The 19,517-nt window shown below is 32.4% G+C and overlaps 1 protein-coding gene across 1 annotated transcript in view; it reads right to left on the reverse strand.

Annotated features, from left to right (window-relative positions):
• LOC123661705 (tyrosine-protein kinase hopscotch) overlaps positions 1 to 17,311 on the reverse strand; it is a 37,514-nt gene extending 20,203 nt beyond the window's left edge. Inside the window, 12 exon segments of the mRNA XM_045596652.1 lie at positions 119 to 316; positions 699 to 835; positions 1,509 to 1,636; positions 1,884 to 2,018; positions 2,455 to 2,603; positions 3,240 to 3,359; positions 3,448 to 3,540; positions 4,865 to 5,019; positions 5,505 to 5,682; positions 7,436 to 7,594; positions 16,304 to 16,455; positions 16,811 to 17,311. Coding sequence (XP_045452608.1) covers positions 119 to 316; positions 699 to 835; positions 1,509 to 1,636; positions 1,884 to 2,018; positions 2,455 to 2,603; positions 3,240 to 3,359; positions 3,448 to 3,540; positions 4,865 to 5,019; positions 5,505 to 5,682; positions 7,436 to 7,594; positions 16,304 to 16,455; positions 16,811 to 17,050 — 1,844 coding nt within the window. The 5' untranslated portion in view covers positions 17,051 to 17,311.
• Positions 17,312 to 19,517: the final 2,206 nt, after the last annotated feature.

Consider the following 19,517-nt stretch of genomic DNA (forward strand, 5'->3'; position numbering starts at 1 on the left):
AAATTGAAATCAGTAAAGTTTCCACTGTTATCTAACACATAATAGCATTATAGAACGCAATGAAAAATATTGTTTAATAGTTCATTAAAAGACTGATACAACACATTATTATACTCACTCTTGAGGCGTATACTGTCTGAGACTAGGTCCGGAAAGCTTGACTACGATCCTATCTGCCTGGTGCGACGCGAGCAATAGTCGCCTACAACGAATGCCACCATGAACAATTCCAGCTTCGGATAAATCCCATAAAGCCCGAGCAAGACCGGCGGCTACTTTCTTCAAATGTATCGGTTTTACGTGTTCTTCATTCTCCCTAAAATTTTTATGTTAAAACTAATATTTACTATCATATAAATTAATTTTGATATTACATGACTAAAGGAAAATCAAACTTTCTGTTACTGGCTTAAGTACATAGATATTGTATATATACTGATACTATGTACTGATAAATAAACTATGAAAATAAGTTTTATAATCAAATCATAAATTACAAAACATCTTGAACCCATTTCAAATATTACAAATATTCAAACTTTGAATTAGAAATTAATTTGAAGATTAAATACAGAAAACTATTAATTCTATTAAATTGAAAAAAATAACAATGTCATTCACTGGAATCATTTTTCACAATGTCCAAACATTTGCATATGACCATAACTAAAGTAGTTTGAGGACATTTAATAACTTACCTTAGATAAACATCAAAGGGTCCATAAGGCAAGTATTCAAGCACCATAGCAGTGGGCGAGCTGAGAGTGACACCATAGAGTCGGACTATCGAGCTCGACTGCACGCAAGCCCATTTACTCGCTAATTCGATAAAATCCTGCACACAAAATGATTGACGATATTACCAAATATATTAAATTTGAGTCAGATATTTTATTATAACTTGACGTGTCACTTAACATTTATTTATAGTTTTTGGACATATCATTAAAGGAATAAATATTTGTCAATGTCATAGGTAATGTTTAGTAATATATTAAAAAAGTAAGTAAGTAGTAAAATTAATTATTTTGTTTTAATTAATTGATGAATTTAATGTTACATATTGACATTGATTTTAATTTTATTAATATAAATGTAATAATTTGTATTATTATTATGTTTGTTTTTAATGAATTTTATGAATTTTTAAGTGTGATTATTTGTTGATTATTTTATATTTATTGATTATTCATTGATTATTTTATATTTTTTGATTATTTTGTATTTATTGAATTGTTTAAATTGTTTGTTGAATTTGATGTTATTTGTTGTGATCAACTTAACTAACGCATTGGGTTTCTGTAATGTTAGTTCTAAGTTTTTGTTAATGCATAAATAAATAAATAAATAAATTATTTTCATAAACAACTTAAGATAGTAATGTATAGCAAATTGTCTTGTTTATTCGTATTAAAGAAATGAACACAGAATGTATAAAAAAATGATCACAGCTTGAAATTTAATTACTAAGTAAGAAACAAAATATAATTTTTAGGCAATTAATTTACCTTTAAATAATCATTCGCTTTATCCCTCTGAAGTGTTTTGAAAGCAACTAGAAGCTTTTTAGTCTCATCGAGCCTCCATAAAGCTTTATACGTAGCTGTAATATTTTCGGACCCTATTTTTTCTGAACCTGTTGAAGACGGTAATCTATATAAATAAAAATGAACCACCGAATATATATATGCGCATAACTCCCGAACGATTGCGCTGAATTGGATAATTCCTTTCTTGTGTTCGTTATTGAAAAAAAAGGACAGTCTGTTTACATGACAAAAAAAGGTCACGAAAAAATATGACGTTACAAAGATCGCCGGATTACATAGTAAGTAACAACTCTTGAAAAAATGGTTGTACAATATGTGTTATTACCAACTTACCAGTATACAACAGTATGTCTTTGTTTGGTAGACATCTAGGACTTTTATTGTCTTTTAAAATTTCATGCAATTCAGCTTGATCTATCCTCACACCTTTCTTAACTGGTTCTCCACAAAGGAGCAACTGAGATTTATCTAAAATAGTCATCAATATGATTGTAGTAACATAATATATCGTTAATTTGATCAAATTTATTATTTATTAATACTTTATTGCACAATACATTAAATAAATGCACAAAAGGCGGGCTTAATGCTAAAAGCATTCTCTACCAGCCAACCTTAGGACGTACAAGAGCAGAGGTTTGTAGGTTTGCAAAATCGGGTATTAGTAAAATTCAGATAAAGAAGAAGAAAAAAGGAGGAAATATAAAGTAACGTTGGTGACATCAAAACAAACAAATTCTTCTACATTCATCTTATTATATTCGTATTGGTTTAGACAATGTTCATAAAATTATCTTAGCACATTAAGTGTATTCATCAAAACCATTTTTTTAGATTTTATGATAAAAAAAAATCTGAACTTTTCCTTCATTTATTGCTATTACTGTTCCATAACTTAACTCACCATATTCGGAGGGAGGGATGCATTCATTCAAAAAAATCCGTCCTTCACTATTCTGATGACAGCTTACTAGTCTTTCGATACTGAAGTACTCCTCTTTGTTGAATACATAACAGTGTCCTTTGAACTCAAGCCTGTATGTTTCTGTGGTACTACAACAATAAATGTAAACGTAACTGTGTTTGCTCGTAAACGAAAAAAAAACCGACTTTAATTATTACATCAACAAATAATACGACGTAAGTAATCGATAAAACAGTCAATTAAATACGCATAACTAAAAAGTACTTGTCAGATTTCGATCAAATTTAAATGAGAGCACATGACAAGGAGCAGCTCACGATTAAAAAAAGAATCACCAAAATCAGTACATCCATAAAAAGTTATGACACATATAAGAAATACAACCGAAATAGTAACCCTTTAGTATAAATTATAAAAAAATATATTTATTGAGTAATATAAAAATATAATATAGAAATATATTTATTTATTTAACTGAGGTAGGACACAGCAGGAAATTTTATGCTCAAAATATGGAGTAGCCCAACTGGGGTAGTAGACCTTACAAAAGATAAAAAATACTGTTTTCAAGCATGTTGTGTTCCTGGTGGTGAGGGGATTGGGCGTAGGGTTGCCAACGCGCTTGCGATGCTTCTGGTGTTGCAGATGTCTATAAGCTACGGTAATCGCTTACCATCAGTTTAGCGGTACGCTTGTTTGCCAACCTTATTGTATAAAAAAAAATTATATTTATAAGAAACTAAAAAAAAAAAACCTATATTTACCTATTCTTTGTACAAACATCTAGATAAAATACATTATAGTCGTCCTGGCACTGTCTTAAAATATAACACCCGTGTTTTTTGCCACGTTTCTCTTCCAACTTTCTATATGAAAACGCACCACTGAAAAAATATTAATAACGTTGAATACTAATAATACAAAATTAAAAATTTATATTTGTTCATTTTTTTATTATATATAATTTCTTACCCAACTGGACCGTGACATTTTATCCTTTGTAGTTCCTTTAATGATGGAGTCTCATCGTCTTTTGAAAGATTGAATGTCCATTTTACCATCAACCTGCAAATCGTGTATTGTTAATAATAGGTAACAGGAGAATAGTTCAGCTATTTAGATAAAAATAATAAATCAGCCATTATCTTCTGTAACTCGATTCAATTAAATTGGTTTCCTTCTGTGGGGTACACACACCGTACCGTATTTTTTTTTCTTGTTATTAATTTTAGAGTCGATTTTATTAGGTAAATAAAAAACTAAAGTAAAATCAAAAAGTTAAAAAAACTTACGGCGAAATAAGCATTTTGGACCAAAAGTAAAAGATTGTATCATCATCATTATCATATCATCACTTCAGCCTATAGCAGTCCACTGCTGGACATAGGTCTCCACAAGTTCGCGGCAAAAATCGCGTGAACTCATGTGTGTTGTCCATTATCACCATGCTGGGCAGGCGGGCTGGCTTTGTCGCACCAAAGACACTGCTGCCCGTCTTCGGCCTGTGTATTTCAAAGCCAGCAGTTGGATGGTTATCCCACCATCGGTCGGCTTCAGTTCTAAGTTCCAAGGTGGTAGAAGAACTGTGTTATCTCTTAGTCGCCCCTTACGACAGCCACACAATTGTATAAAGTATCATAAAATGTCGCATTATCATTTTGCTCATGAAACAAATCTATTGCTTTTAATTAAATTAATGTTCAATCTTTTATCTAAGGAGTTTGATTTGATCGCCTGACTGATTGATTTCGATAAACAAAAGTTAACTGGCAGAAACGGAACATTCCATTTTATTGTACCACTTTCTTTTTTTTTTATTAGTTCACAAAACCACAATCGTCTAATATAAACATATAAAGTAAAGTACAAATTGTAAAATATGTATGTACAATTGAGTCTACTAGATGTGGACATAGCACGGATTACAAAATAAAGCTAAAACAAAAATAAAAACAGGTAACTTAACTATTGTGCAAAATCACAAGTTAGGAATATAAAAAACCAATTAAACGTTTCAATATAAAAACGGGAAAACTTCATTACAATTTAAACTTTAAATACTGTAAATCAATGTACAATCTAAACACGGAGCTCATTATACAGCTTATTTTTAACTGTAGGTATACTATCACAGAAGACGAGAATAACGTCTCTCTTTCCATTTGCGAAAAACTGCAACTGCAAGCCCTCTGGAGAATCAAAGCAGAAGATAAAAATTCCAAGATATTATATTCAGAAGCACAAATGACGTTTCTGTTGTCTAGGCACGTGAATTTTTAAATGTGGGTAGATTATTGAAACCGAAGATCAATTGAGGTGGGTAACAGAAAGGAAATTGGTTTTAAAAACACAAAAATATTATTTATAGGATATAGAATATTTAACTTACCTATAATAACCATCACACAACGATATAAATGATGACAGCTGTTCCTCGGATTTAAATTTAAAAAATAACGGCGTCCCTCGTCTCGACACTTCCAAGCAGTTATCGCCATTTCTGGTCAAATATATCAATTCTTCTATTGTACATACGTGAAACCACTAAAAAGGAATAATAGCACGATTATATTAGAATAAAACTGCCAAAGAGTTACCTACCTCGGCAAACTTTTATAACAATATTGGACATGTCACATCCTCAAACTAGTAAATTGAGTGACTATAATATTTTAAAAGAACTAAATTAACCATACATTAGAACTGGAATAATACAACATATTAATCATATAAAAAATATATTAATTAAATGAGATTATTCAGTATAACTCAAAAAGTACTGCTCAGATCTCGCTCAAAAATGTGTAATATGTATGTAAATAAATACAGATACAGTTATATGGTGAACCTCCATTTTTATTGGAGTCGGTTGAAAATATTCATGATTAGGTAAAATGTGTATCAGTACTAATTATAAGATTTGATAAATCTTAAAAAAATTTGCACTTCCGTGAAAAAACATAAGAAAGTCTCCCATCTCATTCAAATCAAACCATAAATAAATAACAACTAAATTGAAATCCACTTACATCTCTCTTCAGAGTATTGTACAAACGTATGCCGGGCTGGTGAGGATGGAAGGGAGCCACAACTACTCTCACAGGGACAACGTCACCACCATTCTGCCACAGAACATTGTCGTATTCCTCGGCGAGATAATTGGGTGCCAAACCATACAATTGTTGCAAATATAAATTTTTGACGTAGCTGTAAATTTAATATTAACATAATTTTGGAACAGCATCGAAACTATTTCAGGAAGTTAGTATTTATTGATTTTTATAATTGTTTTGTGTATACTACAACAATATACCCAATTGATTTTGTTTTGATTACATCAGTAAGACGTAGGAAAATAAAAAATAAAAATTTTTTTGGACAACCTTCTCGGCACCTCCATTCCTGACTTTAAAAGTTTTTTTTTTTTTTTTTTACTTACTAGCTATGCCCTGCGATTTCACCGTTAATTTAAGAAAAAATAATTTAAACCATTACTGTTCAACTAAGGCGATTTAAGCGTGCGTCCAAATTAAAAGCTATAAAAGACGGTCTATATTCATAAAATATCCTTGTTGTAAAAATATTTTTCAATCTTAAGGATTTTATATGCTTGGCTAATAATAATGCAATAAAATCGCAGTTCGTTGCAGTTATTTTAAAACTATGATATCTTTTAAAATATTCATTGAAATCTTATGATGTCAAGTAAAATTTTGTTCAAAAATAAATACTTGTAATGAATACTGTATTTGTTTGGGTAGAATTCATATTATTTCTATAAAACCACCTTCGCAAATAGTGCATTATTTTAGAAGTTGATTACCATAAAAAAAGATTATAATATTTATAATGATATTACCTTAAGAGATAGACATGCTAACATGTGCTATAGTGGATTTTTTTAGAACTTTTAATAATATCAAAACATTCAATTCCGTCGTACATAGTTTTTGGGTTGATTTAACAGTTTGTTTTAAATCTCTCGAAAAATAAAATTTATTCCCGTTTTCGTAACATTTTTTATGAATGCTCATCTACTGATCATAGAGTGACGTTATATAGCCTAAAGCCTTCCTCGATAAATTGACTATTCAACATGAAAATAATTTTTTAAATTCGGATCAGCGATTCCTGAGAAGAGCGCGTTTAAACAAACTAACGAACTCTTCAGCTTTATAATATTAGTATAGATTGCAGGGGATAGTAGCCAGGAATAAAACCGTTTGAACCACTACTAACTAGGGAAGACAAAACTACTAGGGAAGACAAGAATAATATTTTGAAAGCTTCTAATTTAAATGCAACATATTTCTTAGTACTAATTCAAATTTTTACTTTCTCTATTAATATATATGTCGAGTACAGCGTACTTCAAAGCAAAACATCTTTGGTACATTTAAAGACGATAAACAAATAATCTATATAAATAAAAATGAATGTTGCTAAGCACATAACTCAAGAATGGCTCGACCAATTCTGCTATTTTTTTTTCTTATGTTCCTTAAGGCCAACAGAAAGCTTAATTCAAAAAAAGAAAAAATATTAAAAAAAAAATTACATTTTTACTATTAACTTTTGACAGAACGAAGTCTGTCCGGGCAGCTAATTTATAAATAAATTAATGAACTATTTTTAGTCATTCCTATCAATTGTCTATTATCTATTTAGAGCTGGTCTATTTTCTGTCTGGCGGATTGTGTTTATTGATAATAATTTGTATAAAATTAGATTATTTATTACATGTTTTAACAATATTTAAACTACACACGTTAATTCAAATTATAATTACAATTTCTGTATCATAAATTAAAACTATTACGTAGAATTAAAATGTCTCATGTATAAGATAACCCCAGATAAAACTATTATTAATCTGTGAAACAAATATTAAAACGGAAATATTCAAATAAACGATGATAAACACAATAACGTTTTACCAAAATGAATCATTTAAACTTACTTAACATTGTGTCCTACAGAGCACAACTGTGGGAGGTAATCATGTGCATATTTTTTAGGGAAAGGCCCATGTCTTCTGACTATCACCTTTGGGATATATTTCTTATAATTTCGAACAACATCATTTAATGGCAACTTTTCTTCTAATATAGCTCGTGTCCTGAAACAAAGTATAAGTATTAAAACAGTGATAGATATACTTATTTTTTATTATATTATTTCATTAATCTTTTAACGCTTCAGCCTGTAATATCCCACTGCTGGGCGTAGGCCTCTTTCCCCATGTAAGAGAAGGATTGGAGCTAAATCCACCACGCTGCTCCAATGCGGGTTGGCGAATATATTCCCTACTATACGTAACGGTCATGTGTACATGATAACAACCGGGTTCGACGATTTAACGTGCTCTTTGAGGCACGGTGGGGAGACCCACAAGGACTGCACAAACATGCAGACCACGGCTAACATCTGTATGGCCATTACAAATGTTTGTCATGAGCGGCGATCGAACACGCAACCGCCAGCGCAACAGCCACAAACCAGTGCTGTGACCTTTGCGCCAAAGCGTCATAGTCTCAAGTAAGAGCAGTTATATAATCTAAATAAACGTCATACTTTACAAATTGTATTCATTTCTGTGCTTAGAAATAAAAGATAAATCTATAATCTATATCTATAATCTATAATATATATAAAAGCGAAAGGTCACTCACTCATCACGAAATCTCCGAAACTATAACACCTACAAACTTGAAATTTGGCAGGTAAGCTCCTTATAAGACGTAGGCATCCGCTAAGAACGGATTTTACGAAATTCGACCCCGAAAGGGGTAAAACGGGGGTTGGAAGTTTGTATGAAAGTCCCATGTTTTTGAAGTAAGAGACTTGAAATTTAAAATGTATTCAAGAGGAAGGTTTACAGAATGGCTAAGCCAATTTTGATGAGAGTTTCACTGGAATTTTGGTTTGCCGGGAAAACTTTGTGACAAACTGATTTCAACGCGGGCGAAGCCGCGGGCACAGCTAGTAATAAATAAAAAAGTTATTCACCGTTTTCTGCGATTCTATCGATAGAAAGCAATAAATAAATAAAAGTTATAATTTATTGCATAGTTTTAGCTTATTACGAGTTAATTTAAAAGCGTATATAATATAGTACATTTGTAATAACACATATTCATTTATAAATTACATGGATAACACAATAATCATGGATAAACATGAGATATTTCCACGTTGTTGCAAAATACTTCAATAAATATATTGTTATTGTTTTATTGAATAGAAAATATTTTAACATATTGTGCAATCAACGTGTATAGTCCGTGGCAAACATAATAAACACTCTGTTTACTGGTAATAATTGTGTTTGCTCGGAAAAGAAAATAACGACATCAATTTATATGGACAAGTGACAATATGAGAAAACCATCAACGTCGAAAAAAGTTTCATTGAAATCCACATTATTATCAAAAAGTGCTTGTCAGATCGCGGTCAATTTATAGGTGTTTGATCGTAAACGAAAAAACCGACTTCAATTAGATGACAAAGTAATACAACGTAGGTAGACGAAAAAACAGTCAAGTAAATACGCGTTATAAAATATTTCTCAAAAATTACTCATCAGGTCTCGATGAAATTTAAATAAAACTGTGACAAGCACCAGCTATTGATTAAAAAAAGAATAATCGTAATCGTAACCCAATACAAAGTTATGAGGCGTAATACAACGAGGGACAGCTTACTGTTCCTTAAATTTGAATGCCTTTATGTATTCAAAAACTATTCAAGTTGTAAATGCATGTTTTATGATTTATGAATGTTCGAAAGTATCCAATTTAAAATGTGTCTTATTAAATTGTTATGTGCGGTTGAATCTTAATATAAAACTGTTGTTATAAAGGTTAATATTTATTATTTAAATGTTTGATACGTGGATATAAACTTCTTAGACCTTGTTTAATGATGTGGATCATTGATTCCCAAAGTCGTCCAGGAGGACTCCCAGGTGTCCACGCGAGACACGACCGGGGTCTACGTTGGCGTGAAAAAAAATGGTGTCACAATTAGTAAACGGGGGTCTACGAAAATTTATCTCAGTACAACGTGTCGACAGGGCGGATCCACCGTTGTGGGCACGGTGCACATGCCCACAACCACGCGAAATATATTTTGACTTTGACTCGATTATTTTATGAGACTATGGAATGGCTGGCCTTAAAAAAAGGTCAACAGAAATATATTCCGGAAATTTCTATTATTTTTTTTATGGAATGACTAGCTTAAAAAAAGTTCACCTAAATAATTTCATTGATTTTTCCCTTAATTCGTGTGGGACGGCAAATCAAAATTGCTCAATGTTTTGCAGCAGCTGCAGGGGGGTCCCGTTGGACCGCCGGTGGAACCAAAAAAATTTGCAAGTGTTCAAGGGGAAAAAAGTTTGGGAACCTAAGAATTAACTATTAAAATCTGTCTCGATAATAAAATGAAATCTGTATCACACTGTACTTTTTTGCACAAACCTATAAAGAGGCTTTCGATAAAAATGGAATATTTATAATTTATATCAGTCCATTTCAGAATAAAAGTATAATTTAACAAGCAAATGAAAAAAATATATATTAGAGATAACCTGATCAATAAATAAAGTAAAGTAATTAAAAGAGTCAATATTGATATTAAGTACATTATTGTGTAGTATGATAATCTTGTAACTACCCTCACCGGTATATTTAGCGGAACATAAAATAAAGGTTTGATATCAGTATCATGTAAGGTTGCTGGCTGGTTTATACGTCATTTAATTTAAAAAGAAATATTTTCAAATTAAGAAAACAACTGAACATCACATTTTATGCAATTGTTTTAATTTTATTCAAATACACACGTTTGGGACTTGCTGAAAAGAAAAGTTAAGTCCAGGATTCCAGCTCCTGCCAACTGCGAATCGCCGTAATTGAGGAATGGCGGAGACTACCCCAGGAGACCATCGATAACATCATTCTCAGTATGCCTAGACGGGTAGAAACTTTAATAAGAGCAGGTGGAGGAAAAACGCGATATTAATCACCATTTTTCTAATTTAATTAATTGTTATTTTAATATTAATTTTCACTTTTTCCGGTTACATGAAAAGTTCAAAAATGTACCATTTTTCACAAATAGCCTTTACTCGCAAAATCTGTTCTTAATGTGATCTCATTTTCAAAAAACAAATGAAACTTTAAATAACAAAAGAAGCGTAGCAAGTAGATTTTAAAATAAAACCATATTTTTTTAATTATGGACCTTTTTTTGTGTTCCGCTAAATATACCGGTGTGTTTAGTAGTAAATAACTATAATATATTAAAAGCTTTTAAAGAGAAATATAGTTTTAGTCACGGAGACAGCTATCACTGATTATGAGAACCATTGTTCCATTGAAAGGCAGATAATGATTCTTTATAGACTATTGTTTATCTGATCATGTTACGTGATACTTATAATATTAATATACATATAACACAGTGATATTTATTAACTAGAAGAGCCCTCCCTTTAGAACAGGGGTTCCCAAACTTATTTTGTCTACTGTCTTCTAACAGAATAAATTGCCTTTTATAATGCCCCCTTTGAGCAATCTTTTAATGAATATTAGTTGATGTTCACAAGTTCAACTCAAGAGTCCTTATAGATTAAATGACAAATCCCCCAAGCCTCTACATTTTTTTTTCATCGCCACCATTTTTTTTTTCTAGGTCTCTTACCGCCCTTTAGCCCACAAGGGGGCGTTATCGCCCACTTTGGGAAACACTGCTTTAGAAACATATATACCAATGTTGACTGCTTAGCTCCAAGAGGTATAGCGAGAACTTTTGTGACTTATATTCTTAAATAAAGCATTTTTTTAAGTTAAACTTTTTTACGCACCCTTGCCTTGGGGAGTAAGCTGGTGAATGCGTGACGAGTGTTACGAAAAGTGTGATCGAGCGAGGTGAACGGAGCAAAAGAGAGAGGTGTAAGCACACATTTTCTTTCTATCTTTCTCTCATAGCCACTTACGTTTCGTATATCTAAGTCACAGTGCAGACCTATTGTACAGAAGTTTTACTTCAGTCGTGTGGTGTAAGGCGCATTCGTTTTTTTTTTTTTTGTTTAATTATATATCATACGTATCGATCGTATCGTACTAGCTGACCCGGAAAACGTTGTTTTGCCATATACATTATTTAAAAATAGGGGTAGATGGTACAACGGTGAAAATTTAGGGTTGTATGTATTTTTCAATGCCAAATCAAAATAAAATAAAAATAAAAAAATTTGCCAAAAAAATGAAAAAAATATTTTGGGTTGGATCTTGACTTGGGACTAAACTGATGATTGCGTGACGAGAGCGGTACGAAGATTGTGATCGGGCGAGGCAAACGGAAGTCGAGCGGGAGATATAAATTTGTGAAGATACAAAGAGAGAGAGTTACGTTTCGTAAGATTTACTTCAGTCGTGTGTCGATTTTTTTTTTATATTATTATCCAACATGGAGATAGAGGTCTATGCCCAGCAGCGGGATATTACAGGAAATGCATTTATTTTATTAGAGTACTCACACAAAAATCATTTATCTATTTTAAAAAGTAATTTTCGATTTGACATTATAATAAAAATACCCATTAAAAATATATTTTCAACCAAAGGAGGTTTCATGTTTGTCTGCGTAGTTAGTTTTGAATTTAGAAACTTAGCAATACCTTCACTATTTGTTAAAAAAAAAACAACTAAAAAAGCCTTCTCTTTTTTTAGGTTTAAGTGTTAGCATAAGCAATATTCACACACTCAGATTATGTTTACAGGACCTGGTGTGACCAATCTGTCTATCTTACTTTAAAAAATCAAACAACATATTTAAAAGTACAAAATTAAAAACCATTGTGTTATTTAGTCCAGGCAAACACTACAGGACTTCAATAAATAAATTAAAATTGTATCCGGCCGATGTCTGTAAATGAGACAGAAAAAATATTCTTCTATATATTGATAAAAAACTCCTTCGAACATAACTTTTTTACTATTTACTTCGCTTCAGCCTGTAATATCCCACTACTGGGCATAGGCCTCTTTCCCCATGTAGGAGAAGGATCAGAGCTTAATCCACCACGCTGCTCCAATGCGGGTTGGCGGATATATTCCCTACTATGAGTAAACGTGTGCTGTGTGGCTACGGCACTAAAGAATTTAGCCACCCCCTCTCTTCCCGTGGGTGTCGTAAGAGGCGACTAAGGGATAACAAGGTTCCACAACCACCTTGGAACTTAAGAAGCCGACCGATGGCGGGATAACCATCCAACTGCTGGCTTTGAAATACATAGGCCGAAGACGGGCAGCAGCGTCTTCGGTGCGACAAAGCCAGTACTGCGGTCACCAACCCGCCTGCCCAGCGTGGTGACTATGGGCAAAACACATGAGTTCACGTTATTTTTGGCGTAAACTTGTGGAGGCCTATGTCCAGCAGTGGACTGTATAGGCTGTAATGATGAGTAAACGATCGCTATCAGGTGTACATGATAACAACTGGGACCGACGGCTTAACGTGCTCTCCGAGGCACGGTAGGGAGACTCACAAGGACTGCACAAACTCCCAGACCACGGAAAACACCTGTATGGCCAATAGAAATGTTTGTCATGTGCGGGGATCGAACCCGCAACCGCCAGCGCAACAGGTACAATCCATGGCTGTAACCGTTGCGCCAACGCGTCGTCTATTTACTATTTAGTAAATAAAAAGTATTATTATACTATAAAAATTATAAATATTTTTTTACTAGCAAGCGAAAAAAAAACGACTTTAATTACATCGACAAGTGAGTAGACAAAAAAATAGTCAAGTAAATACGCGTTATTAGATATAACTCGAAAGGCACTTGTTAGATCTCAATTAAATTTAAATAGGACCAAATTACATGCATCACCTTTTAATTAAAAAAAAATATCATCGCTACTGGTCCACCCAGTCAAAATTTCTAAAAATACAATTGAAATAAGAACCACCTCCTTTTTTCGAAGTTCTAGTATCAACTATAGTATAATTGTAAATGGGCTTATTATTTTACACTTACCCCCATGTAAAAAGGATACTGACAAAAAATATAACCATTCTTATTCATTCTTAGGGCTCCGTACCTCGAAAGAAATAATGGTGTTTGCAGGCAAAGGAAAAAAAACCGACTTCAATTATATTGACAAGTAATAAAACGTAGGTGGTAGACGAAAAATTAGTCAAGTAAAAACACATTATCAAAGATTACTCCAAAAGTTGTAATCAGATCTCGATGAAATTTAAATGTGACCACATGATAAACATAGGCTTTCGATTAAATTAAAAATTATCAAAATCGGTACACCCAGTAAAAAGTTATGCGTATTTTCGAGTTTCCCTCGATTTCTCTGGGATCCCATCATCAGATCCTGGTTTCCTTATCATGGTACCACACCAGAGATATCTTCTTTCCAACAAAAAAATTATTATCAAAATCGGTTCATAAACGACAAAGTTATCCCCGAACATACATTAATATATATATATATATATACGGTCGAATTGAGTACCCTCCTCCTTTATATTATATAAATTTTAGTTACAATAATAATACAAAATTATAAAAATTATAAAATATTTTTAATAATTTTGTTTGTACGGAACCCTCGGTGAGCGAATCCGATTCGCACTTGGTCGGTTTTTTAATATTATTTTATATTTTGCATGTGAATGTTTTATCTATACTTCAATATATTATATGTTAAATACATAATATAGCTTTAAAGATTAATATAATGAAAAACACGTGTTGTTTTTTTAAATTTCGTCTTTTGAAACTGTAGACTCTTTTTACAATTCCAAATATTATTGAAATATCAATTCAATTAAATAGTGAATGAATAGTACATGTTAACATTATCTTAATGTAGTTGAACTTCTGACATTACTATTGATAAATACCATGTGACTGATGTACATAAATTACTAATTTACAAAATTGTAATTAATATCAATAGGTACATATATGGATATTAATAATAGTAAACTTAGAATGTTTTATATATCATTTTAGTAGTCAGGTTATATGAAATATGTTTGTTGTCAGTCATTTTGATTTCCCGATATTTCAGCACTATTACAAGCAACAATTAACACATGATAAATATAATTAAAATCACCGATGATATGTGGTTGAATATGGACAACCAAAGAGGCACTGTGTTGACGCTGTTAGATTTTACTAATGCATTTAATACCGTGGACTTTGACTTACTATCCGATACTTTGTATACTCTTAACATATCTCCTGAGGTGACTGAGTTGTTTCAAAATTACTTGCAAGGACGCCGGCAACGAGTCAGGTTTAACGACACCTTTTCTAATTGGAGTGGCGGTCAGTGCTGGCGTACCACAAGGTGGCGTGCTTACCCCTTCCTTATTTTCTATCTTCATCAATTCCATCAGCAAAGTTATATCTTCTCTCTACTATCTTTATGCTGACAATCTCCAAATCTACACACACTGTACTATTACACTATACTATACCACGAACTGTCTCTATTATCAATGGTGATTTATTACGTGTTGCTAATTGGAGTAAATCCTATGGTTTAACAGTCAAACCAGGGAAAACGCAAGCAATTATAATAGGAAGCTCTAAATTTATTTCTCGCATTAATAAATCACAACTACCTCCTATAATTTTTGATGGCGTTGAAATTCCATACAACGATAAAGTGACTAACTTAGGTATTATATTGGATCAAAATCTCTCAAGGTTTCCACAGATGTGTCAATTAAGTTCAAAGTTTTTTCAGCTGTAGGATTACTCCGCAAGCTGCAAAATTTTTTTTCCTACTTCCACCAAAATCGCGACTGACACTACTTATCTTGACATTACTGAGGAGCAACTTAATAAGCTTGAGCGCATTCAGAATTTATGTATCCGTTTCTTATTTGGCCTACGCAAATATGATCACATCTCTGATTTTCACAAAAAACTCAAGTGGCCCCAGTGTGTGTGTATTCGCCTTCGCAGGAATACGCACACACTTACTTTGTTATATTGCATACTATTTAATCCTGCTACTCCTTCTTACCCACGTAAACGTTTTAAGTATCTCAGCGAACCTCATGAGCGAAGCGTTCGTTCTGATGATAGTTTACTTCTTTAAAACTCTGCCACACTCCACTACTTTCTATACTAAATCATTTACTGTCCAAGCTGCTCGGCTTTGGAATTCCCTACCTTTGCCCATCAAATGCGCTAAATCCCTTCCGATTTTCAAGGAGTCTGTAAAACACTATTTCCTTCAATTTTAATCCTTCTATCTAGTCACATATTATCTCCTGTCCTCACTTTGAATCTTATCACAATAATTCATTAACTATATATACGTCTACGTAAGTCTTTTTTTATTTTTTTACATTATTTATTTGTCTAAATATATTGTCTATGTTTAGATAAAACTGTACACCTAAACCATCTACATCTATACCATTTCCTCTGCCCAAAGGTTGTCTGGAAGAGATCACTCATTAGCGATAAGGCCACCTTTTGTACTTATCTCCTGTTCTTATTTTTCTAATTTTGCTCTCTTGGTGTACAATAGTTTTTATGATTATTATTATCCTATTTTACAAATAAATCACAAGTAACAGTGACCATGAAATTTTAAAAAGGTTATTTTTTTATTTTATGTTTATTGAATATTATAAAGTAAAAAACAGAAAAAACTAAGTACTCTTTTTTAAATTTGTTGATTAAGCATTTTCAATCAAATGCTGAGCTTAGAGTTGAACTAAATACAAATTATGAAGGTAAGCAGTTTTAAAATTCTGTTGTTTGTTACTTACATATCTGCAATACCGAGGCCCAACAATTCTTGCTTATGCTCAGGATACTTGATTTCAGGTATTTTATTCTCATTGACATCATTGCGAGCTTGTTGAAAGTAATAGTCATAGGTTGTTTCATCAATTGTAATGAGAAGGCCCAGTCTAGGTACCTGACAAAATAAATAATAATTTTAAACCTTGAAAATATTTATTGCTATAGTTCAATAAAATTGATAGCAGACAAAGAGGCAATCTAAATTTGACTACACTTAAAAGTTACAGAAAGTAACATATTTTCAGCAACTATAATTTAAGATCCCATGTAAAGCATTAGTATTCAAAAACAGAGAAATAATGTTAGTTAATAGGCAATTTTATTTAAAATTAAATACATAAATTTTGTAAAATTCGTTGTCAGGTATATTCATAATAAATTATAAGGTAACTGAAATAATAATAACAATCAATGAATTCAATATTATGACACATAATTTAAATTAATATAATATTATCAATAGTCCTTACCTTGAACCGTATTCTCAATTCATAATCTCGTGAACTCGAAAGAACTTTACTATTATCTTTTAGGAAATAGTCCGTGCCTTTGATCCGTAATGCAAATAGCGTACGCGTCAATGGAGGAATATTGTATTTTTTACATAAAAGTATACACAACTCTTCGGCAGTAAAAGAACTCGAACAAGGTATTACATTAGGCGTTGCATCAATCACTACCGATACTTTAACTGTCTCGACCGCTGCCATGGTTTATTTTGTAAACTTAATCACAAAAAACAAGACGCCAACTGAGATAAGCCTTATTTTATTTATATTTTTGTGGGATATCATTAAATTTTGCTTGCTGTATTTCGTTCATCTTTTCTTAAAACTCTGATAAATAATGCACATAATAAATCAATTAATTAAGTAAAATGTTTATTTATAAACCAACTAAGGTCACCACCAAGTCACCACCGCTAGACACTAGCAAATTAGGGATGCCCTACGGTGTGAATAGTCCGTAAATCCAGAGCGTTCAAACCTAAAGTGATGCTTCACACATATCGATGCTTGATGTATGACTATCCTTACGACTTTTTATCGATTTTAGAAAAATTAATTATTTCTTAGTAATATTGATGAATAAATTGTAATCTTGCCATTTAACATTGTTTAAATTATAACAAAATTTAAATCTTCTTGCTACAAGATATTAATTGAACAAATTTTGTTAGTTTATAAATCAAACTTTGTAACAATGATTCTATCTTTTAAACAATTCTTTCCTTTAGATGCAAATTTCGTTCTGTACTGAACTAAACTGAACAGAATTTCCTTATGATATAAACAATGATTACGTATCTTATTATTACATATATATATATATATATATATATATATATATATATACTAGCTGTGCCCGCGGCTTCGCCCGCGTTGAAATCGATGTGTCACAAAGTTTTCCCGGCAAACTTTTAGTGAAACTCTAATCAAAATTAGCTTAGCCGTTCCGTACACCTTCCTCTTGAAGCACTCTCTCCATTGGTGAAACCGCTTGAAAATCCGTTTAGTAAATTTTGAGGGAATCGATCACATACACTTTAGGGGACTTTATTTAACACTAACTGTTGCCCGCGACTACGTCCGCGTGGTTATGAGGATATGCGTTACTATCAAGATGTTTAACGCAAATTATTTTTTTATTTCAGTCACTTGAAATGCTTATCACACTGAGAAACTTTTTAAAAGGCACAATTTCGTATAATTTAATAGTTATTTTTATAAAACCTCTCGATATACCACATTTTTAGTTTTTTTTCAGGCTGCAGTATAAATAACCTATCAGGCGAACTTATAGCTGCTGTATATGTTTCATACAAACTATCAACTCCAATTAAACCCCCTTAGCAGTGGAATATCGCAAAATCCGTCGTTAGCGGACGTCTACTAACTATAATCTAACTCCCTGCTAAATTTCATCTTTATCCATCCTGGATGGATAGACCGATAGCTGACCGATATCCAGCGGTTTTTGAGTTCTCGTGATGAGTGAATCAGTAACCTTTCTCTTTTATATATATATATATATATATATAGATTACAATGCATTATTTGGACACCTTCTCACCATCTATAGAGCATAAATTTTAAATTTCAAGTCTCCTACTTCAAAAACATAGGACTTTCATACAAACTTCCAACCCTTGTTTTATCACTATGGGGGTAAAGTATCTTAAAATCCGTTCTTAATGGACGTTTCAACTCTATAAGGAACCTACCTGCCAAATTTCAAGTTTATAGCTGTTATAGTTTCGGAGATTTCGTGATGAGTGAATCAACTTACCATCCCCCGTTTTAACTCCTAAAGGGGGTTGATTTCTAAAGATACATTATTTGGACACCTTTTCATCATCTATAGAGCATACATTTTAAATTTCAAGTTTCTTACTTCTAAAATAAAGGACTTTCATACAAACTTCCAACCCTCATTTTACCCCCTTAGGGGTCGAGTTTCGTAAAATTCATTCTTAGCAGTAGTTTACGCCCTATAAAGAGCCTACCTGCTAAATTTCAAGTTTGTAGTTGTTATAGTTTTGGAGATTTCGTGATTAGTGAGTCAACCTACGATCCCCCGTTTTAACTCCCAAAAAGAAGTTGATTTCTAAAGATACATTATTTGGACGTCTTTTCACCATCTATAGAGCTTACATTTTAAATTTCAAGTCTCTTACTTCAAAACACATAAAACTTTCATACAAACTTGCAACCCCCGTTTTACCCCCTTAGGGGTTGAGTTTCGTAAAATCCGTTCTTAGCGGATGTCTACGTCCTATAAGGAGTCTCCCTGCCAAATTTCAAGTTTGTAGGTGTTATAGTTTCGGAGATTTCGTGATGAGTGAGTGACCTTTCGCTTTTATATATATTATAGACTAGCTGTGCCCGCGGCTTCGCCCGCGTAGAAATCAGTGTGTCACAAAGTTTTCCCGGCAAACTTTTAGTGAAACTCTAATCAAAATTAGCTTAGCCGTTCCGTACACCTTCCTCTTGAAGCACTCTCTCCATTGGTGAAACCGCTTGAAAATCCGTTTAGTAAATTTTGAGGGAATCGATCACATACACTTTAGGGGACTTTATTTAACACTAACTGTTGCCCGCGACTACGTCCGCGTGGTTATGAGGATATGCGTTACTATCAAGATGTTTAACGCAAATTATTTTTTTATTTCAGTCA

Source organism: Melitaea cinxia, chromosome 17 (assembly GCF_905220565.1).
Source record: "Melitaea cinxia chromosome 17, ilMelCinx1.1, whole genome shotgun sequence".
In the NCBI taxonomy this organism is placed as follows: domain Eukaryota; kingdom Metazoa; phylum Arthropoda; class Insecta; order Lepidoptera; family Nymphalidae; genus Melitaea; species Melitaea cinxia.